The following is a 27,438-nucleotide window of genomic DNA, read 5'->3' as shown; positions in this document are numbered from 1 at the left end:
GGAATTTTTTCAGGACTGTAACACAATCAATATAGAGTATTCAACATTTGTTATGTTCACAATAACTTAATGTGGAAACTGTATAAAAGATCACAATTGAACTCTAACAGTCACCCAGGGAACAAGGGGCAAAAGAGCCCCCTGCAACATCACCAGTGGGTCTCTGTACAGTCAGTCCAGTGCAGGGGTTGTGACTTTAAGCACAAAAGAACATCAGGGAGTACAGATACTTGCAGTTGCTAGCAGATCATCATGAAAGGCATGCTAATTAGTTCACAAATCACACCTCATAATGGGAGCTGTTAGAGCAATAAAAGTTCAAGGAGAGTTGCTTGTATTCATTCTCTTGGGATGTCTAAGGCATGAATAATACACTTAACATTTATAATTATTTGAGTGAAGCTTCTCATAAATGCATGATGTGTATTCACACAGGTTAATATGTTTATGAGAAACATTAATTTATTGGCAAAATGAGGTGCCTCAAGACCTGTCTGGTGCACAAAACTGAAAGAGCCACAGGAAATCAATTGGCAATCAGTTATTTAATGCATCATCTACTATTCTCTATAGGTGCACCCAAATGTACATAATTTAGTGATGACCCAGCTACGGAAGGGTACTCACAGCATTTTTGGCAGAAGCACAATCGCCTCCCTAAGATTAGCCTCAGGGGAAACCAATCCTTCCAGTTTGCTGCTAAAAGGCAATTTTCGCAGTATGCATAGGTTGGTGTTTGTGACAATACTGAAGTCACTTGGAGCAGTTTAAAAAGCAACTGTGTGTCATTTGAAATATAGGTACCAAACAAAATTGTAATTAGATCAATGTGCAACACATTCCATTTAAAATGTTTTTGTGGGTTTTTGGGGGGTGGGTGGGTGCTTACATTTTTTTTTAACAAATAGCAGCCCACCTGAAGATGATGTTAAGTGAGGTTCAGGTTAGGTTTATTAAATTTACATCACTTCCCATTAAGAAAAGTCACCAATTTACAAGCAAGTTGTGTATTTTTTAAGTGAAAGTGTATGTACTACTCTATAAATAGAGGCAGAAAGATAAGTCTTTTTCAATGCCTTCACCACCACAGCAAAGGCTCAACAATGAGCACACACTTGTGTCCCATTGTGTTAATCTGGATTCTTCTTCCACTTGTGTTCCAGCCATCTTCTAACCTGCTTCATTGCTTTCAGCTCCACAATATACCTGGGCTCAACAAACTGGAAGTGAGCACTTGTGCTCCACAGATCAGTCAAGGTTTCAAGCATCACCAGATCCATCAGCCAGAAGAGACCCCAGAACTGTCTGGAACACAACTCTGCCTCAATTTTAATAGGTCTCATGCCTCTCCAGAGGGAGAAAGTCACTGACAATCTGAATTGAATTAAACAAGACACTGGGAGTTGTGTGATCAGCCTTCTAATAGCTTTTTTATTTGTGCTGCTACCTGTTACCCTTCTATCAGGCTGTTTCCCCCATAACAAAAGTTTCTATGGGTGACTTACAATAAATGAGTAAAACAAACAAACAAATGGAAAACAAATAGCAAAACAATTAAAGATGAAGATACAACATCAAAGCAACAAAACAGGACTTGTCTCATCCTCAAAATTGAAAGTGGATATAAAAAACAAAAGCCTAGACAAATAGGCTTAAAAGGCTCTGGTGTTTAAAAAAGGGTTTTCTAGTGTCCTGAAAAGATCATAAAGATAGTGCATGGCAAGCCTCATTGGAGTGATCATTCCACTACTGAAGCCATTGCTGAAAAGGCCCTCTTCCCTGGTGGTTAATTGCCTCACTTCATTCTTCAGGGTTTTACACAAAGCAGGGCCTATGAACAGGATCTTAAGCTTCAGCTAGATACATATGGGAGAAGCTAGCCTGGTCCCAAGCCATTCAGAGCTTTAAAGGTTATAAGTAGCCTTTAAATTTGGCCTAATAATGGGCTGGGATGGGAAGAAGTGTTTCTGTAACGCTTCCAAAATTAAAAGAGTTTTATTGGCAGAAGCAAATTCAACTCACTCAGTGATTCTTGCCTCATCTGATTAAAACAATGCAGAACATCTGGGTTTCCTCTGCCCCGCATCAAACGCTAAATGTAAAACAAAGCAGGAAGTTATTACAAATCACTTACCTAACTGAATAAATTGTGGTTCGCTTTTCACTCCAGCTCCAGCTCCAGTACTTGCTGCCACTTCCACACTGTATCGAATACCAGGCACTAAAGACGGGATTACTACAGAAAATGTGGAACCATCCACTGTCTTATTTATGTGGTATCGACTTTCATTGCCAAGGCACCAGACCTGCAAAGAAAAAAAGCAACTCTCATGTGCACATAGGCTTTGAAATAAATAAATAATGATATAAAATGTGCCATATGGCATTTACTGATTTACATAGCAAGCTGCATTTAGCTAAGTTAATAGCTCTGTTGTAAAAGCTGTTAATAAACTGATATAAACACTATTAAAAACAAGCCATCTGAATAACTATCTGAATAAGGTTACCTGATAATATACAACACTTTTTCTTCTATTTTTGAAATTTCAAAACTGGCCATATGGTAAGTATTAATGCAGCAAAATTCAATAGTCTAGAACTGTGGGAAATAATACATGGCTTCCCCCAAGGTCCATTGCATTAGTAAACTGTTATTCTACTCCTTGCCTAGTATGCAGAGAATACAATTTCATCTGTAACACTCTAAACAGACTCAAACAGGAATGAACAACATTCTTTATAAGGATATACCACATTAATTATTGGTGTAGTGCATATGGAAGGCACTGACACATCACTCTTGGCAGGGATAAGTTACCCATGACTCACTTCCATAAAGTAGTACACTCAGCATGCAAGTCTGGTAGACCTTCATCTTACATCCTTATACACTGCTGAATAATAGCTGCCCTTCCTTTTTTGGCACATAACGTACTAGTGGCAAATCTTGAAAACAAAAAATTCTGCTGTGGAGACTTCTGGATTTGTGGGCAAAGAATTCTGGAGGAATTTCTAGATAGTTCATTTTTAAAATGTACCCCCTAGAGCAGTGATGGCCAAACCTGGCCCTCCAGCTGTTTTGGGACTACGACTCCCATCATCCCTAGTTAACGGGACCAGTGGTCAGGGATGATGGGAATTGTAGTCCTAAAACAGCTGGGGGGGCAAGTTTGGCCATCACTGCCCTAGAGTCAAGTCACTCGACTAGTGAAACACTAGTGAGTACGTTGTTACATTCCATTATAGAGGCCTGTACAGTGGTACCTCTGGTTACGTACTTAATTCGTTCCGGAGGTCCGTTCTTAACCTGAAACTTCTTAATCTGAAGCACCACTTTAGCTAATGGGGCCTCCCGCTGCTGCGCCGCCGCCACGCGATTTCTGTTCTCATCCTGAAGCAAAGTTCTTAACCTGAGGTACTATTTCTGGGTTAGCGGAGTCTGTAACCTGAAGTGTATGTAACCTGAAGTGTATGTAACCTGAGGTACCACTATATATGTCTTCGTTAGCGTCTCAGGCATTGGTCTGGTTAACACAAAATGCTAAGCCAGAGACGAACAAACCAACCATGGCATTTCTCCAAATAGTGTTTTAATATGCACAAGGTAAAAAACCTTTCTCATGTGCTTGGAAGGCAACCAACTTTTCTTGCTGACTTTATCACTTTTGCTTTCTCTACTAATGATGTTTCTATTACGTTTTCATTTCTAGTTGTGTAATAATGTTTTAAATTATATATATATAATTATGTCCTTATGTGTATATAGTACAGCATTGTTGGCTACTCCATGTTCCTGCTGGGAGGAAGGGCAGGATACAAGTATGAAGGGAGAATACCTGACCTGGGGAAAGGAAGTTGACTAGAAGGGATGGAGGGCAGCAGTGGAAATAAATTGAAAACATTGTAAGATAAAATCAAATTAGAAATATGATAGATTGTTTTATATTATTGCACAGTGGCGAATGTAACATGATAGAAATTACTCTTATGTTTTCCTAACAGTGCTTCCAAAAATCTTCACATCAGCCATGTTCTTATCAATAATAATTTTTTAAAACTAGAAGTAAAATTAGTACATTTCCCATATTCCTAAAATGACAAAATCTTACGCTTGGCTTACTCTTATGTATGTCCATTTCTTATGATAACTTACGGTGTCATAATATGCTTGTACACAGTCACTATTCTCTTTTAATTTACGCCTGCAGTTCTCTTATAAAGTAAAAGGAGGCGAGCAGTTTAAGAGTGAATTAGCATACTTTATAGGTTTCTGATTGCACATCAATATGTTTATTTACTAGTACAACACAAATGCATATATGAAAATTTTAAACGAACAGACTTAAAAGATATGGGCATATCCTTTTATTATGGTTTGATTTTTACCACCAGATGGAGCCAAGAAACCACAAACAAATTCTCTGTCAATAGCTTGCCAATAATTTGCCAGGTTAGAACTAGATATTACCTTGTATTCCTGAACCATCCCATTCTGCGTCTCCTCTGGGGGAGGTTGCCATGTTATTACAATCGCAGTGCCATTTCCATCGTTCTTAGTTACTGAAACACTTTGTGGAGGAGCACTTGGAGCTGTTTGTGGGAAGAAAGGATGGTTGTGATTAAAGCTGTTCTTTCTGTTTCAATGTCACTGAGCAGTGCTTTTAAAAGGCTACAGCTAAGGACGCAGACAAAACTGATTTGGTGACACGCAGATGTATTTTTCTGTATATAAGACGCCCCCTACTTTTGGGGACCCCAAATTTAGAAAATGGGCATATGCACTATCCATGTATAAGATGCCCCCAGATTTTTAACCTCATTTTAAAGTAAAAAAATCCTAGTTTTATATATGGAAAAGTACGGTAATTACAATAAGTGATTGAAGAAGATTCATGAAGAATATTTGTCCCGTGGTATCAGAGAATCTGGTCAAGTGGGCTTTTGAAGATATAATACTAGTTTTGAAAAGTTTCTTCAACAAGATGCCTTGACAATCTTTTTTGAGGGGGAGGGGTATAATTTAAAACAAACTATTTCCCAAAGGTTGATGTGATAAACTGAACACATGATGATCCAAATACCTCAAATATTAACTGAGTTTCTGTAAATCAAAGAAAGAGTATACAAATCGATTACAATAATAATAATAATAAAACAACAACTCTGGACAACATCTGAGACCTATTTAAAATGTCTATAGCTTTGATCATGCTTTGGAGTTTGTATAAGAAAACAAAACAAACCAAGTGCACAAACAGTGGTTACAGACTTAAAGTGATGAACCAGCTACTAATGATCACAAATTGCCCGTGTGCACATGATCTGTACAAGAAAATCCACACTGTTCATCCTTCATATATTGGTGGTTTGTGTTTGGATACAAAATAAGCTCTCCAATTAAATATTTGAACTGACCCCAAAACAAAGCAAAACAAAACAGGCAGGCAATTTAGCTGTGAGTGCCCATTCTTTTTCTTGGTCTAAGGACAGACCTACAAAAGGAAAGAACAGAAGAACCACAAAATGACTTTGGGCTCATATAGAATGAATATTCCATGATCAATAAGGAAATTGTTCTATTGGCCCCTGGAATTACTAGAAAAAGGTTCAAGTGCAGAAGAATGTACCTTGCAAAGAAATACTATATCAAAAACTGAAGGGGGAGAAGGGTATTGTGTCTTACACAGACCCATTCCACATATCAAACATTTTGTTTTCCATATCCATGGGCTCAGAAGACCCATCACAATCAACCACTTTCCACTCAGCACTTAGAATTCCACATACTCTAGCTCTGCCTATATCAGGCATTATGTTTAGCATCCACAGAGGTGTAATCACATTTGGTGGGGTGGGGAGAGGGGGTTTGTTGAGCATATTTATATATATATAACACATACCAATAGAAAGGAGGCTAAGTGTTGCTAATTTAACTCATGCTTATTGTCTTCATTCATGATCTTCAACTCTCTTATCATAACTAGTGAAGATAGGAAGTCCCCTAATATGTAAACCGCAGCTCTTTCATGGTTACAGCAGCGTCTGCCATCTACTCTAGACAGTGATTTTCAAGTGCCTGAATTTGACACAAAGTCATTTGTGACCAGACCATGAACTCAACAGAAAGAGACGGAGGGGAACATCACAGTTCCTATTATGTCTTTGAGGGGATTTCCCATTCACATGCTTTTGAATATTTACTTCTGTGTCAACAAACAAATCACATAATGATTAGCCCTATGCATTGACAGTTCTCTTTCGTGGCAGAGGGCTGAGTTCCAATAAAAAACACACACTTCAAAGAACATCAAGCCATAAATACATCAGGGGGAAACTGGCAAAAAAGTAATTCAAAAAGATAATATGAAGACAGCCATGCTGCTACTTGCCTTCTTCCAGAGTTTTGGCAAATTTCACTTCACTATCAGCTCCTTGAAACTCGTTAAAAAAAGGTCGAGCTTTGATTTCATAGTTCACTCCTTTTTTGAGCTCAGGAATCACAACACTGTTTTTTGTTGGTGTCCTTACTTCAAAAATCAACCACTCAGATTCTCCTTGAGAACCAGCTGTTGGCCTGTACAAAATTTTATATCCCTGAATATATTGGGATTGTTGGTCAACCTTAAACGTGGAGATAGAACAGCCATATTAATACATTAGTAAGCATCAAGTGTAAACAGTTTTAGGTGCTAATACATGTTAGCAGTCACAGAAAACCATGGAGCTTGCTCATTTTTGCATTTCCCCTGTTTCTTCGAAGTTTAATACTACTAACCTCAAATGGCAGCACAGCTCTGTTTGACTGTGGTCTAATAGGCTACTTTAAAAACACTGAAGTGATAGCACTTGCCCAGTAGGATTTTATTTATTTTTCTCTGAACTTTAGGCCCTCATGACATATTGCAAACTGTTGTTGAAAGTCCCTTTCATTTTTCTTGTTGCACATTGGACAATAGATATTGAAAGCACCCTGAGACATGGGCAGAGTGTTTGGATTAAACATAAGAGATCCAAGTTAAATAGATATGCATTGTGTATTTTTTTATTCCCAAAGCTTTTATTTTCAATCTTATTGTATGCCCCTCTCACCATACACTTTAAAAACAACAACATATTCCTGGGGTTTTTTTGTTTAAGGCTGCCCTGTTCTGCTCCATGTGCAAATTCTAAGAAGAAGAATCCCGCATTCCTGCATTGCAGGGGGTTGGACTAGATGACCCTTTGGTCCTTTCCAACTCTACGATTCTATTATTATAAGAATCAGCAAAGTCTCTCTGAGAAGAAGAAAATATGTGAACTGAAAAATGTAGCAAACTGCAAATGATCCTTCTTTGAACATGACATCAGAATGCAACCCAACGAGTGTATGTGTGCACATGTGTATAGCCTGCTTATTAATGAATAGCAATTAATGCTACTAATGCCTCCAAGGCAGCCTATCAACATCTGTTCAGAGTTTATCATAAGTATGTTGTTGTATTTTGTATGCTGTTGGGAAAATTCTTTTTATAGGCTACTAGCACTTTTGCTTTACTTACTGTCCAATGAACTTCAATTGAGGAAGAAGAAAGGATTGTAGGATTATGGAGATGTAGAACAACATCACCCAGCTCCCGCTGTACTTGTTTGTGATCCACACCCTGACTTGTAGGTGGAACATCTGTAACAATTTCAACAAACTATTGTTAACCTTAAAAGATATAGGACAGAGACTTGAAAAACAGGTTTGATTGTACCACTGAGTGTATATTTTGCATTGCATCCAAGATAGAATGGGGACACAATCAAGAAATAAATCAAGGGTCAATAAATTGGGTTGGGAATTATTTTGGATGGCTTTGGTGGCCAATCAAGTTTGTGATTGCCAAGATACTCCCCTCTCTCAAGGTTTGGGGTCTTGCACCTGATCTTCCGCTGCAGCTTTGAAATAAACACAGAGCCAAGGAGGAACTGAAGTGCCTCTATCTGTCATCTTCCTCCAGCTCAGGGCATGCTGTCTTTCTTTGCCTCTGAACCTGCTGGGCAGTTGGAGCTCCAACTACCTGGCAGGCAAAGAGACAAGCTTCTGTGCCTGCAACATTACTCTGCAGTACGCCTACATTTTCCATATTTCCAAGCCATTATAATTGGAGCAGCAATGGATGTGGTTTGAGCGTCTGCAGTGGAAAGGGGAATTAATGAAAATTGGGGTGCAACTTGCATGTGTGGAAGTTCTTTTCCACTGTTGCAGGGTCCTGTTGGATCCAATTGGATAAAATGTTGTTATATACGAAGAGAAGCATTTCAAGTGGGTCAAGTATAGTTCAATTAGTGTAGCACAAAGTTTGGAATAATCTTCTGAATTAAAAGTAATATTGATTTTTCTTGGTATACCCCCAACAACATCTTTGGCAGACAAAAATGTAGCTCATCTCAATGTATAACCTTAACACTGTGTCTGTTCTGAAATAATCCATGACTTCTGCCCTTAGTCCTTGGATAGCCAGTGCCCATAAAAATAAAGAATTCTAGGGTAGATGGATTAATGATCTGACTCAGTTTAAAAGCATCTGCTTATATTTTATCTCTCATAAAATGGTACTGAATGCCACACAAATGTATTTTGGCATTGCGGCTTGTTTTCCCCACCCCATTATGCTGGAAGGCAAGTGAATGACTTGATTTCATGAAAACTTATGTTTAGTTAGCATAGCACCTAACTTTTAATTGTAAGAAACAGATGATTTTTGAAAACTAGTAACTCTGCTGGCACATTTTCTCAGAGAAAACTGTGCACCGGTACTTATCCAGATTTTGATTTGATGTGAAGCTACAGAGGCTACTGCCCAGAAATAAACTGTTTAGATTAAGAAGTGGTTTGTTTCTCAGTAGGATCTGCTATAGATGTTTCCTCAGCATTAAGCCCCTTTTTGGTTGACAGCCTTGTTATCTATTGCTGCATACAGAACAAGAGCAGATAGTGTATTAACATTATTTCCTAAAATGGGTGTTTCTTTTCTGTTTCCTTTCAGTGAAGCATATCTAAACAAATGATTGTCTTTAGTTCAGTCTTAAATACATGTTTTACCTTGTGTTTTCACTGGGTCAGATATTTGGCTGGGATCACTAATTCCATATGCATTGGCTGCCCGCACAAGGAAGAGATAAATTGCATTTGGTTTCAGACCTTTAACTGCAAATGTTTCTGTTTTCACATTTTCTGCTACAGTTTGCCAGCTGCTGCCAGCTGCATGGCTAGGGATAAAGCACACACACACAAGCAGAAACAGGTTAGTACATGCCTGTAGTTTAAGAACCTAAAACATAAGCACAACCAGATCACATAAAGACATAATACCTGAACGCCTCTATTATATAAGAGGTTGGAGTTGCACCTGAATTCAAATTAGGCTTCCATGATAGTGTTACTGTATTTTTGCTGACGTCTGTAACTTCAGGTTTTGATGGTGCACTGGGAATCAAGTTAGGGTCAGTGGGTCTTGGTGGCTGCACTGGAACTCCAAATTCTAGTGAACAGTGATAAAAGTTCAAAGCTGACATATGCTCATCAGTGTGCTCACATTAGTATATATCATTTATTACATAATCAGAGAGCCATTAGACTGTAATTACTTATTTTTATAGTTTCTCCTCTATCCAGATTTACCTTGGACTTCAATGTAAGCACTCCATGATGCTTCACCACTTGGGGTGGAGGCAATGCACGTGTACCGACCAGTGTCACCCAGCTGAAAAGGGGGGGGGGGAGAGAAAGAAAAATATCTGAAATAGTCTGAGACACAGAAGATTTGATGTCCCAAATGAATATGCATTAACTCACCCAAAGTTCCCCAAATGAAAATTTGTTAGAAGAAAGTGATACTCATATACACTAAATTAAAATGCAATAGTTGAGCTCAAATTTTAATTGGGCTTCTGTACTCATCATAGAATACAGGATTAAAATATATTTTTTTCATATGTTCTATGTTGTGGTCCCTGAAGACCTCATTGATTGGGCGGTGGTCTATAGCCCAACTTCTCAGTGTGCATTTGTAGTCCTTTTAAAGAAGACACCAGAGGTTGCTAGGGGGAATACCTCTCCACCATCAATCAATGTGACATGGTGTGTTAGCCCACTTTTTCTGTTGATGGGGACAATAACATGTATGCTGCTTTTCTGGAGTCATGTTGTGGCATCTGCCTAGATAGTTTAATGTCCTCAAGCCGTGGACTGATTCTGTCTAATGATTGGACCCTCCTGGACACAAAGAGTTATAAGAGGACTTCCTGTTCCAGGTCAAGTAACAAGGTCTTCTTGAATTCTCACATACTTCTGCTGTATTATTTGGTCCTTATTTTTAGCTCGCTCGTTAATTCTTTCACTTGGTTTGGTCCTAACTACTTTCTCTGCCACACATAGCTACTGGTTCCAGGCTCCCTGCTCACATCAGGCTTCTGCCAGCAGGTGCACTCTTGACAGTAGTCTCAGTTCCTCTCCATGGCTTCTTTCACAAAGACATCAGGGAGATCTCTGTCTCGAATTTTCAAAGCTCATACAAGGGTAAAGTTTTTATTGAGGCTTATTTTATCATCCCTTTTTATCTACAACCTATTTCTGGTCTCCTGGCAGATGATATGCCTTCTTTAGATACAGAGATTGAAAAGAACTTTTATGTTTTTCTATATAGATAGCCCATAAACCAGCATGGCCAACAGTCAGAGATTATGGCAACTGTGGTCCAGCAATAGCAGGAGGGCCACAGTTTCCCCACCTTTGCTTTAAATATGATCTTTAGAAGTGGGTTAGGGAAAGACCCTACAGATCTAGAAAGTTACCCAGAATCATGTTTCCTATATAGCTTCTGATATATCCATCTTCATTTCCATTTCACATGTCCGCTCCAAAGCACTTGGGACAGGGATGGGAAATTTCTCTCAGGGAAATTCATCACACTATATTGACGCTTCTGTGTACGTGTCCATGTATGGAAATGTGAGGTGCTCAGTGGGTGTGCATTATCTGGTAGGATATTTGAGACATGTGACTATGTATATGAATGGGTCTTTAGCGACGTGTGGATGAGAGGAACAATATTTTTATGGTGTGTTTGGTGGGGGACGTATGAATGAGATGATTTATTTCATATAAAATTTATATACAGCTTGATTGCAAAAAGGTATATGTGTGACACTCTGTTTAGTAGAAAAGAGCAGTGCAGGATGGGGGTTTAAAGTAACATAAGAGAATGTCCTCCATAGTTTCATATTAACAGCAGAACCAAGAGATTGGTACAGCTGTGCCAGGTCCAGTGTTTTGAGGGGCGCGATACTGAGAAGCTGCCTGTCTCCAGTGCCCAGGCTTCAGCAGCTGGCCATGACTAGGCAGAGCTATCTTCAACCCAGCTCCCCTACTGCTTTGGAGTAGACTGCCTGGTCTCAGTGACACAAAGTTGGCTCTCAGCTGTGCTAGATGTGGACATATGATGATCCAAAAGGAAGCTGTTTTGCAGTGCATCAGCTTTTGGAAAGGAGCTGGAATGATGAAGCAGTAAGGAGTCAGACACCCACCGGTCAAGCATGTTGAAGGAGTGAGCCAGCAAATAGGAAGAAGAAGAAAAACTGCTGGTAGAGGTGCATAGCAAATACATGAAGCTCACAGGTGCCTGATCTGTGGCTGCAGGTGCCTGCTTGGGTTACTGTGTGTGCGTAAAAAGTTGTTTGCTACAGCCTCTGGAAGAGGGAATGGAAGCACCAGCAATCACCACTGACTCATACTCAGGATAATTATAGAGTTGAGACCCAGGAGTTCTGAAGACAGAAGTGGGGGTACTTCAAAATATTTCCCTCATATGATTCCTTTGCTGCTTTGTTGTTTTTAGGAACTGCTTGTGCTCTGAGTAATTCTGATTGTTTATCAAGGTTGTCAAACTTGGGGGGTTGCTATAAAATATCAGAACTGTACAATTTTGATGTTAAAGCATGGGGTATGCTTTCCTGGTTCTGTGCATGTTTATTTCTCTCTACATAGTCTGTGAGTTCTGCATTTTAGCTTTGCAGCAACCCTGTGAGGTAGGTTAGGCTGAGAGGTGGTTCAGTAACCAATGTTGCAAAATTGCACACGCACAGAAAATCTTTCTGTTGCTTTCAAGTTGGAAAACTTCTCTTTTATTTTTCTGTGAAATATCAGAAATGTGGAATGTTAAAATTAAAGTAATTGAAGTGGGAAGAACTGCTTTACTGGCTTTGTATCTCTTTACAGTGGTGTCCCGCAAGACGAATGCCTCGGAAGACGAAAAACTAGCAAGATGAAAGAGTTTTCCATTTTCTGAGTTGCTTCGCAAGACAGATTTCCCTCTGGGCTTGCTTCGCAAGACGAAACGTCTTGCGCCTTTTTTTTTTAAACCGCCAATGCATTCCTATGGGAAACCGTCAATACGCAGTGGTGCTTCGCAAGACGAAAAAACTCGTAGAACGAAAAAACTCACAGAACGAATTAATTTCGTCTTGCGGGGCACCACTGTATTTTGCTTTACATGGTCTGTGAATGCTGCATTGTATTTGTATGTTACTTTCTCTCCTAAGAGCTCAAAGCTGTGTACAGAGCTGTCCTTTCACAACAACACCGTGAGGTAGATTAGACTGAGGTCTTGCCAATAAATTGCCAGTGAAGAACTGAGGAGTGCCAATCCATGCACAGCACACCAGGCTCAGAAAATCATTTTGGTGTACCTAATTATATATGTCTCTGAAAACTACGTGCTTGATGCTGTTTTTGTATATTTCCAAGCACTACAGTTAACTCCACAATGCTTACTGGATGTTTACTTAGGAAACTTTAAAGTATTCACTGTCCATGTAGCTTCTCTCTAACATGTGGCCTTTTAACACATAGGTCAGATCCTAAATTGCCTGTAGACAGAAGCTGTATCAGATCTTTAACAAAAATTAATTAGAAAAATTACTTTTCTGGTGATGCAGAGGCAAAATTGCATAGCCTTGTGACTTTCCCGTCCCCCTCTACATCCCATGAGATAGCTTCTGTTTCTATGAGCTCCATTAAGTTATTATTATCATTAGTAAACAGGCAGCAGTTCCCAGAAGAGGGTGTGCATGTGCTATGTTTGCTAGAGGAAACGATAGAGGATTATAATTTCCTAGAGGTTAGGTTCCATTTAGAAAACAATGGTAGAAGTAAATCTTGCCAAGTTTTAAAATGCTGAGTTGTGAAATTTTTTAGGTAAACCCTGCAGAAAAAAACCCTACAGGAATATTAACTATTGCTAAAGAGAGTGTGATATGACTCTACTACAAGCACAGTGCAACAATGCATTTGCATATGAAGTTAAAGGACAAATTATTTGAATGTCATTTTTTACACCTGTGAATAAAAGAATTGCAGTTTCTGGGCATGGAGTGGGCTGGGAGATGACCTCAAGACCCAGAGGCGTAGCATGTGCAGGGTGAGGGGGCCTATTGCCCCGGGTGCAGGTTTTTTCCAGCTTTGTGAATCCGATCCCACATCCCAGCCTTGCAAAGCAGTGTGGGGCTAGCTGGGCATCAGGAGAACGCAATAGGCATGCACCCTTCCAATCAGGAGAATGCAACAGGCATGCGGCCTTCTAATCAGACCATTTGGGCTGATTGGAAGGGCATGAGCCTGCTCTGCTGCATCCCCATGTCACCCTTCCAGCCCATGCTAAACAGACTGATTGGAAGTTTGTGTGCTTGCCCTCTTGCTATGTCCTCATGTCGCCCTCCATGCTCCTTGGCCCCGGCTCACCCAGGGAAGACTAGTTCCACCGCTGCTCAGGACTGATATTTTAAATTCCATATGATATCCCATCCTTCTTTATTAAAAGGTAAGAAAGATGCTTAATCAATGAAACTGCTTGCAGGAGAATTAGGGGCTTCCTTTTGCCCCCAAAATATCACAGGTTTCTTCAGGGAGAAAAAATACCATTGAGTCACTATGCTAGAAAAGAAACTAAGTGAGGACTTCATCACAGTTCCACCGTAAAATAATAAAAATGTCAATAATAACAATAGAAATAATAATATAATAATATGATGTTAGTTTTTGCTCCATTTGCTTGTCCATATGTATTGGAAGATTTTAACGTCCACAGCTGAAGTTGAAAATGTTTTTGGAACTGATTTGGATAACACAGACAGCATATAGTATAATCTGTCAAACACCAGGCAAAGCCCACCTGAAACTGTCTCTAAATACACACAACTAAAGATTAAACCACTCTAAAAAGGTCAATCTAAAAGTTAAAAAAACACCACCGCCAAACGGAAGAGTTCAGTAATTCTGTGCTGGCATAAAGTGTTGCTTGGGCAGGTAACTACATGGTTTCAGGTAATGTATTGTATGAAAAGATGTCTTTACATTTGGCCTAACTACATGAACCAAGTTATCCTAAGGCAAAACACCTAGCAAGTAAAAACAGGTGTTCATATTCCTTGGAAAAACGCAAACCATTTTGCTACAACTTGTCTCAAAGGAATAACGCATTGACCAAGCATGCTTCCATAAACCCTCCGGAAGCCAGTTCTGTATTCGGTTATTTTAATCTTAATAATCTTTCCTGCATATTTATAGGTAGTAAAAAAAGGGGGGGGCAGGAAGCACGAGGACAATAGGGATAACTTCTAGTAGAGAAATTATAATAAATGAACTGTAGAGAATATTTTGAAACAATACAATCGTATAGCTTTCATGTTATGCGAAAACACTGGAGATTGTTTACTGTTCATATGCCTGCCAGCAAGTGAAACAGGGATTCAAAACATTTATGGTTACAACCAGGACTAAAGGGAGAAACGAGCTAATGGGAAGGCACATATGGCAGACCCTCACCGTGATCAATTCCCACCCAGAAACCTATGTCCCCACTGTGGAAGGACATATGGATCCAGAATTGGCCTCCACAGTCACTTATGGATTCACTGTTAAGACCTTGTTCATGGAAGACAGTCTTACTTGGCTATGAGTGATCACCGAAGAAGAGGATTCCTAAGCATTGCTGCACCACCATCTCATCTTCTATGTTTAAACAGTTTTCTAAATTAATTCTTCTTAGAAGAATCTTACTTATGAAAACTGAAATAACTTGCCAGCGGCTCTGTTATAATCTAAGGTACTTTGGGAATGCAGAATAAGCTATCTCAAGACACGAAGAAGCAAATAAAGATGATATTAATACAGTTATTTAACATTTCATTAATTCTAAAATTAGAGGCTGCAATGTTCAGGGCCTCAAGGCAAGCAAAGTTAAAAAGAATTGTGTGGTTTCAGCTTCAAACTACCTTGGCATATCGAATCTGTAATGCACCAGTTTCCAGCTGCTTGATGCGGGAATCCTGTGTGGAGATGAGGGTGCCATCCTTTCTCCAGAGAATTGTTGGCATTAGAGTGCCTGCAGCCACACAGCTGAGTACTAAAGTACCATCCACAGCAACAGTCTGATTCACAGGACCTTGTCGAATGACAGGGGGAGGCCGGTCGGCAATAACTGGCAGAAGAAACAACAGGGAAGGGAAAAAGTTTTATGCAACTGGAAGTGATTTTCTAATCATCTAAGCAACAGTGGTTGCTTCAGGCTTTACAAGAATCTAAAGATAATTAAATAAGTAATGAAAATAAAGCATGCAATATTCAGGGGACAATAATATGGTGTTCAACTACAGAATATGTGTTAATATCCAGCAATATATTGCTTGGCTCCAACAACCTTAGAAGAGAAAACAACTCTGACAAAGTTTCCCACCTTCTTTGAAAGATGCCCCTTTCTCTAGTCCAGCCTCCTTCATCTAGATTCTTCTAATGCCATTAATGAGTTAACTTTTTCAATGATCAGCCAGTTGATTTGTTTCTTGATATGTGTGCAAACCACTATTAGATTTGATCAAAATTATTATGCAACACTATCAGTTGGAGGAATCTAGCTCCACTTAAAAAGCTCTATTATTTTCTGACTGATGCTGCAGCGTTCTTACTGTTTTGGAAGGATACCTTTGAACTGAAATAAATGTCACAATAAAACTTAACAGGTGCAGTTCAGAGGTCACAAATTCAGCCCAATAAACTTTTTTTTTGGACTAGGAAAAGCCACGTCTCACACGTTTCCCATATAGTGGAGATATTCTGTTTTTCAATACCACATTTTCCTGTCATGTCTAATTAACCAGGATCTGATCCTAGTTTTATATCCAGGTTTTCTTATGCTACATTTTACCACCAGATATCATGAGAAATTGTGGTTTAAGAAACCAGATTATCTTTACCAGAAGATGCATAAGGCACATGAAGGGAGACTGAACTGTGAGATGAGGAACACAGCTCATTTCAAGACATCCAGATTCAACACACTATGAGTGCTTGATAATTTGAAAGGTAAATTTAAGTTACAATTGCCTAAGCAAAAACACATTAATCTTATCAAGTAATGTCTCTCCCACATTAAATCATACTTATGTGTAGTGCAATCAAATGCATTTTCACCTTAATAAACACCTTATATAGTAGAAAGCATATAAACTCAAAATCATGTTATTACCACGCTAGAGTTACCATTCTGCTACATTATAAGCAAAGTTAAATTAAACACCTTACCATCAGTAACCTCCAAGTATGCTTTTGTCGTGATGCTTCCCGCAACATTTAAAGTCTGGCAAATATAGTAGCCAACATCAGATCGTTGGACATTTGTAATAGTGAGGTCACCCGTTTGAGAGACAGAAAACCGGCTGGAAGACTGAGGAGGTTGGTATGAAAAAAGCAAGTTCTGGAATATAAGAAGAAAAAGTGAGAAATCAGCAAGTTAGATGGATTAGCCTTCATAGATATATACAACTTTAAAATTCAGAATAACCTATATCATGAAGGTTATAGGACCATTTTTCAGATACAAAAGTGATGCTGCAACACAGTCCACCACTCAAGATAGATGTGACTAAACACTGAAACTTGGATTCCCATGGGCCACAATAACAAATAATACATTGGTTATAACAACATATCTAAGACTGCAATGCTAACCACACTTATTTGGGAATGTCCCATTGAACTTCTTTTTGATTCAATACTCAAGGATATATGCAGCCCCAGTGCTAATTACCAGATGTTTGCAACATACAGCTGTGAACATAAACTTAAAAGTGCCAATATATTTAAGGGAAGGATGGTATTAGATAGAACCAGTCTAGATAGACCATAGCAAGTGCATTATTGCTGCAGTTTGGTAGGGTTTTGATCTAAAGCCATATAGTAGTTCTCTTCATGAGCTGGGGGGGGGGGGGGGGAGAGACTGTTATTTTTATATAGAAGAGTGTATCTTATTTTCCTTTTCGACAATTTTTGTGGAGTAAATGTCCATAATTGTCAGTGCTTTTTTTCCTAAAAGAAAATGTTTAGGGATACTCTCATTTTCCTACCCATATTGAAATACTGCCCCTCAATGAGGCCAAACTTCACAAAATGTTTAGGGGTATGTGTACCCCTGCGTCCCCCCAGAAAAAAGCACTGATAATAGTTATATGGAAGCTATTCAGATGGGACAGTATGAGTACTGTGTGCTAGGGAGAATGGCCATCAATTTCACTGACCACTGTTATAAGCAGAATACTGGACTAGAGGAACTGAACCATCTGTCCTGTTTCATGCAAACATGATCAAACATGTCTATCATATACAGGTAACTTGCATCTTATGCTAAGTTTACTTATTGTGATTGTACACATAAGGAGGAGAAATAAATAAGTAAATGGGGAGAGGAGGAAACGCATTTTCCATTTATTTATTTCCCTCTCTCACTAGCACACTGCTGTGATTGGAAGGCTTTCTGTGCTTTGGAGAGGCAGCAGGAGGGCCAGGTAAGCAGCTTCCACCTTGCGGGGGGGGGATCACCTCTGGAGGTTCCTGACTTTACATGTTATTTGCATTTATGCATAGACCTCTGGAACAAAACCATCACACATGATATGAGTTACAAAACTATCACATACGATACGAGTAAAACCACATGTAATAAGAATGCAAATATATGAATTATAATTTCAAATATATGTCAAGCTCTTTTTTTGTAGTATAAACTTACTAAAAACACTAACAAAATGCTTTCTGCTTATTAGTATATGAAATAGTAGACTTCTGGCAGTTGAAAGAGACTACCATTTATTATTATCTTTATTCTCACATTTTAAAAAAATCACCTCTTTGTATTTTTTATTTTTTCCCCCTTCTCTTTGCCCTAACATGCATCTAGCTCTTGATACCCAATGGGGTTTTGGACATTCTTATAGTACAGTAACCTCCCTCCCTGTATCCACGACATACACTTTATGACAAACCACAGATGAAACAAAAAAGAAATTGTGCTACTATAATTGATCTGAACAGAATTTCACATACACTTGGAATCAAATGCCAGGTTCACTTTTCCGTGTCTAACTAAAATATATTTAAATGCTTCATTTCATAGAGGAGGGCTTTTAGTACTTTTCTCTTCCAATTAAACTTTATATTCCAAACAAATAGGATACACTGTGTTTCATTTCATGCTAAGCACTAACAGATCCTTATCATGGTTCTTTTCCTTCTCATTTTCTTGCTACCCATTGGCACCTGTTCAACAAAGTTGATTTAAAATCCCCCCTCAGCTTGACTGAAAATTCTGTCTCAGGCCACATGCTATATTTTAAAAAAACTAACTGGAATATCTTGAACTGTACACAGTCCTGAAGCATGTACTACAGCCTACAAAATTCTTGAGAAGCTTCCTGGTTTTTCATCCTGCATGGGACAATTGACAGGGAACAGAGGGGTCTGTGTAAAGCCAGGATGTATGTTGAGTTTGCCAAGGAATTAGACACTTTTTACAACAACCAGGTAACGTAGGCAGAGCCTACACACATATTTTGAAAGGAATCAAACGAGCTTAGCCAGTCATCCAACAGGCACTTGGAGGATGTTGGTTCAGGAGAGCACTGGGCACTAGCAGACAAAAATGGGCCTTGTGTTATCTAGATGCTTTGGCAAAGCTTCAGAAAGTTCGTTTTACCTGACTTCCTTCTCTTCGCCAAAATATTGCTGGTTGAGGGTTTCCAGTTGCTTCACACTGGAAAGTTACAGTTCTGCCCAGTGCAGCCACCTGGTCACGAGGTTTCACAACAAAATGTGGTGGTTCTGAAAGAAGCGAAGTACAACACAATTACACCGATTAATTCGTAGCTGAGGTGAATGGTTTTCTGTTAAGGGTCTTGTGCATCACATCTAACGCACACAGAAAGGTCCTTTTTAAAATAAAGACTATAGTGCTCAGGTTCAACACTGTTTTAACAAGGGCTGATGTTTATAGACACACCTGTTTGTTAAAACCATAAGAGTGTGTGTGTACACTCTCTTTAACTGAAGCATCACACAGCCCTATTGCCTTCAGTAACTCTTCTTGAGAGCGTAGTTTGGTGGTAAAGTGCTGGTAGGACAAAAGGTTGAAGGCATTTTTATCAGTCACAGCATAAGAAAAGAAGAATTCCCTCACATCACTGTACTATGTACTCTTAAAGTAAAAACCACAAAATGATTGCAAATTCAGGGGTTAGATACACAAAAGTCATCATCTTTGATTTACTGTAGTTCAGAAGTCATTTAATAGCTTCCATAAGAGGCTTGATTTCTGATGTAGGATGAAATGCTCAGGAAAAAAATTCAATTTAACTCAAAAGCCCTAGGATTGCTACTGAGTAAATTATAACCATTTAAAAATCTTCAATGCAATTACTGAAGAGGAATGAATTTAAAGCAACGGTGAAGCAGAATGCCTCCTTCATTTACATAGGCAAGGGCATGTTCAAACAAAATATATATGTAAATGAAGGCAAATTTGAAACATCTGCTCATCGTGACATTATAAATACTGCCAGCATTGTCCAAACTGTTTGATTTATACAGACTTAAATGGCCACTTCATCTAGCAGTAAATAGAACGTCAAAAATTATGTCAGTTGCATTAAGCTATGGCAGTTAAGTATATTAGGCACAGTGACTGAACTAGAGTAGAAAATATTCTTTTTAAAACCCTGTTTCAGCTTACCCTCTTATGCTGCAGAAACAATGGCTTAAATGAGATCTTGCTGATTTATATTTTTCAGATCTTTCACTCCTTTACTATTTAAAAGAAGAATTTTTCTCAACCCTTACTGATTGTGATAAGGCATCTCACAATCAAATATAGGTTGGGCTTTTAAGACCTCCCCCCCCCCCGGTCATTATTTATCCAAAAACACTTTATATTGTTGGTATTTTGTTATAGTTGCCTGTAGCATGAATGCCAAGGAATCACAAAACTTAAATTCTTTTAGGGAAGATATGGGCAGGGTGTTTTTTAAGTGTATAAATATCTTATACTGTGATGAGATTCACAGAAAACCAGGTTGTCTAAAGTTCAGCATTAGGTAAATGGATTCTAGACTATCAGATTTATGTTAACTATTAAAAGTCTGACTTCTGAAGAACAAAATTGCCTTATGAAGTCTTTTGGTTAGTGCAAGCAAATTAGTTTTCTGTGGATGCCCGAGGAAATCGTGTGGTGGTGGAAAAATATATGATTTTATATTTATAAACTCTTACAAAAGATTATGGAACGTGTACTAACAAGGCAAACAAGGATTAGTAATATTGAGGTTTATTGTTTGTGGAGAGTTTTGGGTGTTAGGAATAGTGATGAAAAGTGATGCTAGTCAGTGGAATTTTTGGTCCGCTAAGATAGGAACGATCTACAATGCTCCTCTGTTCACAAAGTTGTACCAGCTTCTCACTAAGAGACTATACACTTTAATGTAGACTACTTTCAAGGCTAAATTGCTGCAATAGTGTCAGTGTAGCAATCCCTCCCTTGATAAATATTTGCACATTTGTGTTACGGAACCATACGAATGAAAGAGGGGACGACCACCGAGATATACAGAACTTTAACTGTCCAAAACTTTTTAAACTAACATCAGGAATTTCTCCTCGTGGAGTGAATCATGTTAGCCTGTAACATCAAAAGGAACAAAGAGGCCTGTGATACTTTAAAGATTAAAAATCTTCTGACAAGTTAGATTCTAAAATGGGGGTCAACAACACAGTGACTTTGGGAACCATGGTGCCTGGAACGGTGGCCATTGGCACTTCCAAGTAGGAGGGCAGCCCCAGGCTTTGGAGTGCAGGCTGCTATCTGCAAGCCTAGGGAGCCCGGTGGGAACTCCCGCGGGCTCCCAAGGCTTGCGGATAGCTTCCTGAAGCCTGGAGAGCGAGAGGGTTCGGTGCGCATCTTCATTTTTGGAAGGGAAAAAGTGTGTCCTATAGGGCGAAAAATACAGTAAGTGATTTCTGTTAAATGAGCCGGCTTGGCTGTTCCCACCTGAGTTTTTATAGCCAATGAATGAAGTCAGAGAATTGATTGATAAGTGATTTGTTTGGACACCAGAAAATACAAATTCCTATGGCCCTAAAGAGCTGCTGTTTTCCCTTCCTTTGTTTTTGTCTTTGGTATCGCCATAGTTTTCCCTTCCTTTATCACTAGCAACCAGGATGCATATTTCCTGTGGTGGCTTCATCTGAGATCAGAAGCTCCCTATAAGTTACTTTATGTAAATATTACAGCACAATAAATGTGGGTAAATGTTAAAGAATTCCCTCTCCTGCTCCCAAAAAAGGCAAATGTGAAATCTTTGCAAATAGATTTAAGCATGCCTGCTGCTGTGCAGGAGCTGACGTCCTGGCACTCATTAAAAATTCACAGTATTGTTAACAATACAATTGTACACATGTCTACTCAGAGATACCGTAAGTCACTTTGAAAGTGGATGGAGAGAAGTTTCTCTCTCTCTCTCTCTCTCTCTCTCTCTCACACACACACACACACACACAAGCAGAACTCATGAACATCATTTGCTGGATGAAATAAATTGCTTCTTCACACAGCACATAGTTACACCACAGAAGGCAGCAATGGCCACTAACTTGGATGACTTTAAAAGAGAATTTGCCTTTCCATGCACAATTTTTTACATTTATCTTCTGTCATGATGATACTTTCATTTAGCATCTTTCATTAAAGCTTTATGTTTAAGTAGTAGTCTGACAAGCATGCAGATGATCATCAGCAACACTTACTTAGGAGCACATTACTAGTTCTCCAAAGCCTGCACTGAATGTAATTTAAACAACGTGAATCCAGCATACCTCAAAAGAGGTAGGGGTGTGTGGGTGTGTGTATGTTTTCCTCTGTTCATTTTTAGAATGTGGTGGTGCAATAAAAGAATACGGTAGAATTGCAATTGGGATGCACAGTGATGAAACCATACGACCACTTTCATTCATGTCTGAAAGTATGGATTAATATCCACATTCTCAATTCATTAACTTGGCTGCCTTTTCTGTTGATGCAATTGCCAACAAATCCATTTAGCAACTATTTATACTACCGCCAAAGCTCCATTAACATTATCCAACAAGTAATTATATCATAATTCAAAGTGCTTTAGCATTTACTGAATTCTGAAGTGCACAGCAATGTCTGCTGCAGCTATTTCCTTAACTCTCACTTTTGCTATACTTAAGGCTGCAGGCACCATAAAGTGGTGACTATAACTGTTGGAATGGGCCCAGATACACTCTGCTGTTATTGTAAGAGTTGCAAAATAATGAAAAATATTTTACTTCATTAGGCTTTAAATTGATCAATTCATTACATTTCATCAACATAACCAAAACCTTAAAAGATGTACAGATACGTTTCAGGCATTACCCTGAGTTATAGTAGTTCAAGCAACATCACAGTGATGTCACTATTAAAAATAAAAACTCTTTATTTCTGCTAGATTTCAAGGCAGCTAGCAAATTAGGCAGTTTTCTCCTAGGGATGGTGCAGGGACTATGAATATGGTTTGCCTCTGCAGTCCGCCTTCAAGCTCATGGAACATCTTAAATTCCGATTCAAACTTTAGCCAACTAAACTACATTTTTAAATTTAATAACCCTAACTGTTGTTATCAATATTAGCAATAAAAAGAAAGGAATGCAAAGTATTTATTTTTTAAAAAATCTCTTGAACAGCGGATATGAAAAAACGAAGTATAAGATTCAAAAACAAAATTTTACTCCTTTGATTCATGTGCAACATTTTTTTTTTTTACTATCAAGGACCTGCACACCTTAGTGCACTTGGAATGTATCAAGGTGAGAATGGACCAGACACACAACTTAGAAATAAGAAATAAACATAATTAAAACAGATATAAATAAGCAAGCCATTACCTTTGATGCTTGCCACAAAAATTACCCATACTTCATGCAGAATCTGCTCTTTGCAGTCTGTCCAATCAATTATAAGTGAAAGATGGAAGCTGATTTGTTGACGAATATGGAGGGGTATGGATGGAAAGAGGGAGAGATGTTCCATTCACAGGGATAACGATGATTAGAAGATGGCCAATAAAATTTCAACTTACCAGATACAACTACAAACAAAAGAAAAAGAAAAGAAAACATGGAATAAATAAATTGGAACATAAAATGGAACAAAAGTAAAATGAATATGCTTTTAATTCTATACACTGCTTTGTATGGTATTCTTTCAGAAAAGTGGTATAAAAATAATAATAATAAAATGTACAGTGATCTTATCGAAACACAAAACATATTTAGGATATACAAGAAAAGAGCATGAAACAGATGGCTTATTGCATATATTGTTCTTTTTTAGCAGTAGAAAAAGCTCAATTCCAAACCTGGAGATGTGAAGTGTAAAGAATGAAGGAGATACAAGAGATGAGCTATAGTGTGAAAAGAATCTATCTGCCTGCTGAGCAGAGTGATGGGATCATATTCAGAGAACCACCACCCCCAACCTACTATAACATGTGAGGGGATTGTCCACCACCTACTGCACGCTGGGAAGCAGAATAAAAAGTGAATTATGATGTTCCATTTGCAATGTAATCTAGGAGTAATTTTCATAATCAGCTTCAGTATTCAAGGCGATTATACTCCCTGCAAGCAAAAAGGGATGAACAGCTACTCAATATACCTAGACAGGATTGGTAGGGTAAAAATTACTTAGTTTGCTGGGAAGAGCAAGGCCTTTCCCCTTTTCTCTCTGTTTGAATAGAACCAAGATAATTCCCTGTCACACATGCATTTGCTATCCAACTATACCTTTATTTTTATTAACAAAGAGCACTTCTGTAAGCATACTAATGTGGAAAGCTGGAAATGATATCAATCCAGAGACCAGTAAAAAATAGTGGTTTTTTATTTGTTTATAAAAGTGTATACTACCCTCTAATAAAATATCAAGGAATATAACATTAAAAAACACCATTCGGTATTGAGTTGCTTCTCCTAAATCAAAACGTAACTTGCTGCACTCTGACTAATTTACCAGAACCACAATGGGACCTAGATGCCCCAGTGACCCTAATCCAAGCCACAAGTTGCTCCTGATATTCATAAGGATATTGATCCAACAGACATTGTTACTTATGCTGCTAAGAAAATACTGTCTACCTCGCAATCTGAATACGTTTTTTTTAAAAAAAAATCTGCAGACTGTGTTTCATTTATTGATAAGGAAAACAGAGATCTTCCTTAATTTAATAACAGAAAATTCTAAACAGGTATGCCCACAATCTATGAGGAAGAGAAGAGAACTTTCTTGCCTGTCATAAATTTCAGTTGCAGGGTAGCAGTGTACAAAGGAACCTATCCAATATATGTGGGCACTCAAACCTTTTTAGTAGGCTAGGAAGGAGTGTGGTCTTCCTTAATTTGGTGACAGAAAATTGAAAATATGTATGCCTTTGTTAATCAAAGGGGGGGGGTGTGGTCACTGACAGCATAGTTCACATGTGGCCTCTGCACCAGGTCTATATGATTTTGGGCCCTTGCAACTAAAGGAATACCAGTTCCTCCATTTAGCTGCTAGTGTAATGTGTTCATCTGATAACAGCCTCCTCTGATTGCCCCCACCATCTGAAGCCAGGCAGGTGGAGACAAGGGTGACAGCATTTTCAAGTGTGGTATCCCAAGGAGAATCACCTATGGTAGTACCTAAGTACTTTCCCTTTCCGATACCAGGCAAAGATGCTTTTATTCCACCATACTTTTTAAAGAACATTTTGAACTATTTTTCCTTTTAGTTGTTGTTTTGGAACTTAATGTTTTATTACTTTATATGAATACTGCCCTTTCTGCCTTATGTATGGGTGAGGCCTTCATGTTCATTGATTATATTTCATGCAATATGCTTTCCATGTCATGTGGGGGCAGAGGCGAACTTGTGGCTTGCTACCATGCTCATCACACAAAAAAGTCAGGGTTCCATGAGCTCCCAGGGAAAAAAGCGATATCTAAATATCTATGTATGGTTTTGGACAGCTACTGCTTAATTCAGGGGCAGGGTGGTGGTGGGAAACTGGGTAAAGTAACGCCTCATCTTTTGTTGGGGTTTGGTTCCAAGGGTTATGTGTATACACACAAATTGTATATAGCCAAACCCCTGGAATCACTTCACTGTAAGGAATCACTGTAAGGCAGCTGGTGGAGGAGACAGACAGAGCACTCCCAGAGTTGGTGTGCTGAGTAGGCCTTGCCCAGTAAGCAAGGCTGAGCTTAAAATCTCTTTTCGCACCAGGTTACCCCAAACAAAACTGCTTCAAAATCCTACTGCAAACCTATAAGCAAGTTTACAAAGAATGCTAATGTCACTACAGAAAATGTATATACACACACATACATATTATGCATTATATAAACATAAAAAACTAATGGCATACATTTTTACACAGCCATCTATTATTTCAGTGACTAATTCGAGTGCAGAATAATTAATGTAACATTTGAGTCATAAGTAGTAAATGTCAAGCATTAAGGTTTTTAAGGGATGTTCTGCATATCTCAAGCCCTATGGTGCTCTCATTTTTGTTTTAGCCTTTTAAATAGAGTAAAATTAACTACTGTTAAGCATGAGTACACTTCCATAATTAGCTGGTAAACACCTGCAGTATGCCAGTCTCCAATAAAATACACTAAGAAGAGTAATAATATTCCATCTGCCAAAATTCATTAGTCCAGGGGGGAATGGGTTTGTGCTCAAGTAAACATTAGATAGTACAAGCAGCATAAGAACATGAGAAGAGCTTGCTGGATCAGGCCAGTGGCCCATTGAGTTCAGCATCCTGTTCTCACAGTGGCCAACTATATGGCTGCGGGAAAACTAGGAGCAGAGCATGAGCACAGAAGCACTGTTTCCCTTCCTGCAGTTTCCATCAACTGGTATTCAGAAGCATTGTCATCACCACCATGGCTAGTAGACACTGATAGCCCTCTCCTCTATGAATTTGTCTAACGCTCTTTTAAAGATTGCTGCATTGCAGGGGATTGGACTAGAATCAGTGTTTCCCAACCGTGGGCCTCCAGCTGTTTTCGAACTACAATTCCCATCATCCCTGACCACTGGTCTTGCTAGCTGAGGATTATGGGAGTTGTAGTCCAAAAACAGCTGGGGGCCCAAGGTTGGGAAATGCTGGACTAGATGACTCTACATTTCTATGATTCCTAGGCAGTATTCAATAGCATATTAATTTAGTTTTTGTGGTTTGGGTTCGAGAGCACTGCTCTGAGCTTCAGGAAACACAATATTGAAATAACATAAAAGTCTGGTTATTGATATCATCATCATGTATATGGATATTGTGTTGTCTTATGTTTCTATGTACACAAATTTCCTCCTTCAAATGATTGAGATTGTGTTTAAAATATACAATATACTTGGGCTTTTAAAAAATATAAAGCACTTCAAGTTCTACTGTTAGTAAGAGGTCTGTTGATGACTAAAATAATTAAATAATCCCCCCCAAGGGGGAGGCAACTATCACTACCCCAAAATCTGCTTAACTTTGCTACAACTGAAGGAAGATTTGTATACTGATGATTTAATGGTTTTAAGTATTTACTGCAATGTGAAATTTCCCCTCAGTTCATATGTAAGGAATTTGTGAAAGTGCCTGAATGTGGAAAAAACAATTCCACCGTGCCAAAATGACCCGCAAGAATTAGGCAGGGTTACAGGAGACAATTATCTGGCCTTCCCCCTCTGAAGGAAGCAGTTGACAATAAAACTAAGTAAAATCCTGCCCTCGTTTGCCGAGCTTGACAATGTTTTCTTTGTGCAGCAGCTGGAGAAGTGGGGCTGGGTAGAAGCATGACTCTTCATTGGCAACTCATGTGCACTAATTTTAACACCAAGGTGACAGCAGGAGAATGGTGAGTTGGATGAGACAAGGAGAGTGAATTTCTGGCACTGTTGATATTTTGTTGACTAACAGCCAAAATATTTTGGGTTGCTTATTTAATAAATTTATACCCCATCAAAGGTGGCAAACATAAAACCCATTGGGCATCTG

The 27,438-nt window shown here is 38.7% G+C and overlaps 1 protein-coding gene and 1 long non-coding RNA gene across 8 annotated transcripts in view; one reads left to right on the top strand and one right to left on the bottom strand.

Moving 5' to 3' along the window:
• The window catches only part of ROBO1 (roundabout guidance receptor 1), a 564,053-nt gene that overhangs the window by 44,847 nt on the left and 491,768 nt on the right, over positions 1-27,438 (bottom strand). For all 4 annotated transcript variants that reach the window (XM_083439173.1, XM_083439174.1, XM_083439175.1 and 1 more), the window contains 10 exons: positions 19,050-19,174; positions 16,604-16,775; positions 15,298-15,503; positions 9,650-9,731; positions 9,341-9,509; positions 9,071-9,237; positions 7,542-7,663; positions 6,393-6,624; positions 4,472-4,593; positions 2,135-2,306 (listed from right to left, as the gene is read on the bottom strand). In XM_083439173.1, the coding sequence (XP_083295299.1) occupies positions 2,135-2,306; positions 4,472-4,593; positions 6,393-6,624; positions 7,542-7,663; positions 9,071-9,237; positions 9,341-9,509; positions 9,650-9,731; positions 15,298-15,503; positions 16,604-16,775; positions 19,050-19,174 (1,569 nt within the window). The remainder of the gene's footprint in view (positions 1-2,134; positions 2,307-4,471; positions 4,594-6,392; positions 6,625-7,541; positions 7,664-9,070; positions 9,238-9,340; positions 9,510-9,649; positions 9,732-15,297; positions 15,504-16,603; positions 16,776-19,049; positions 19,175-27,438) is intronic.
• Positions 1-27,438, top strand: part of LOC310677015 — a 142,223-nt gene that overhangs the window by 81,833 nt on the left and 32,952 nt on the right. Inside the window, exons 3-5 of one of the 4 annotated variants that reach the window (XR_014510853.1) lie at positions 17,807-17,862; positions 23,739-23,895; positions 27,208-27,271. The exons of 1 other annotated variant lie outside the window; for it this stretch is intronic. This is a non-coding gene — a long non-coding RNA (uncharacterized lncRNA). Of the gene's footprint in view, positions 1-17,806; positions 17,863-23,738; positions 23,896-27,207; positions 27,272-27,438 lie in introns of those variants that run through there. 2 more of the 4 variants (XR_014510851.1, XR_014510852.1) reach the window with 2 other exon arrangements.

This window comes from Podarcis tiliguerta, assembly GCF_965153285.1.
Source record: "Podarcis tiliguerta genome assembly, chromosome: 4".
NCBI lineage: Eukaryota > Metazoa > Chordata > Lepidosauria > Squamata > Lacertidae > Podarcis > Podarcis tiliguerta.
The sequence above is the reverse complement of the archived record's forward strand: the minus strand, read 5'-3'. Positions and strand labels throughout refer to the sequence as shown.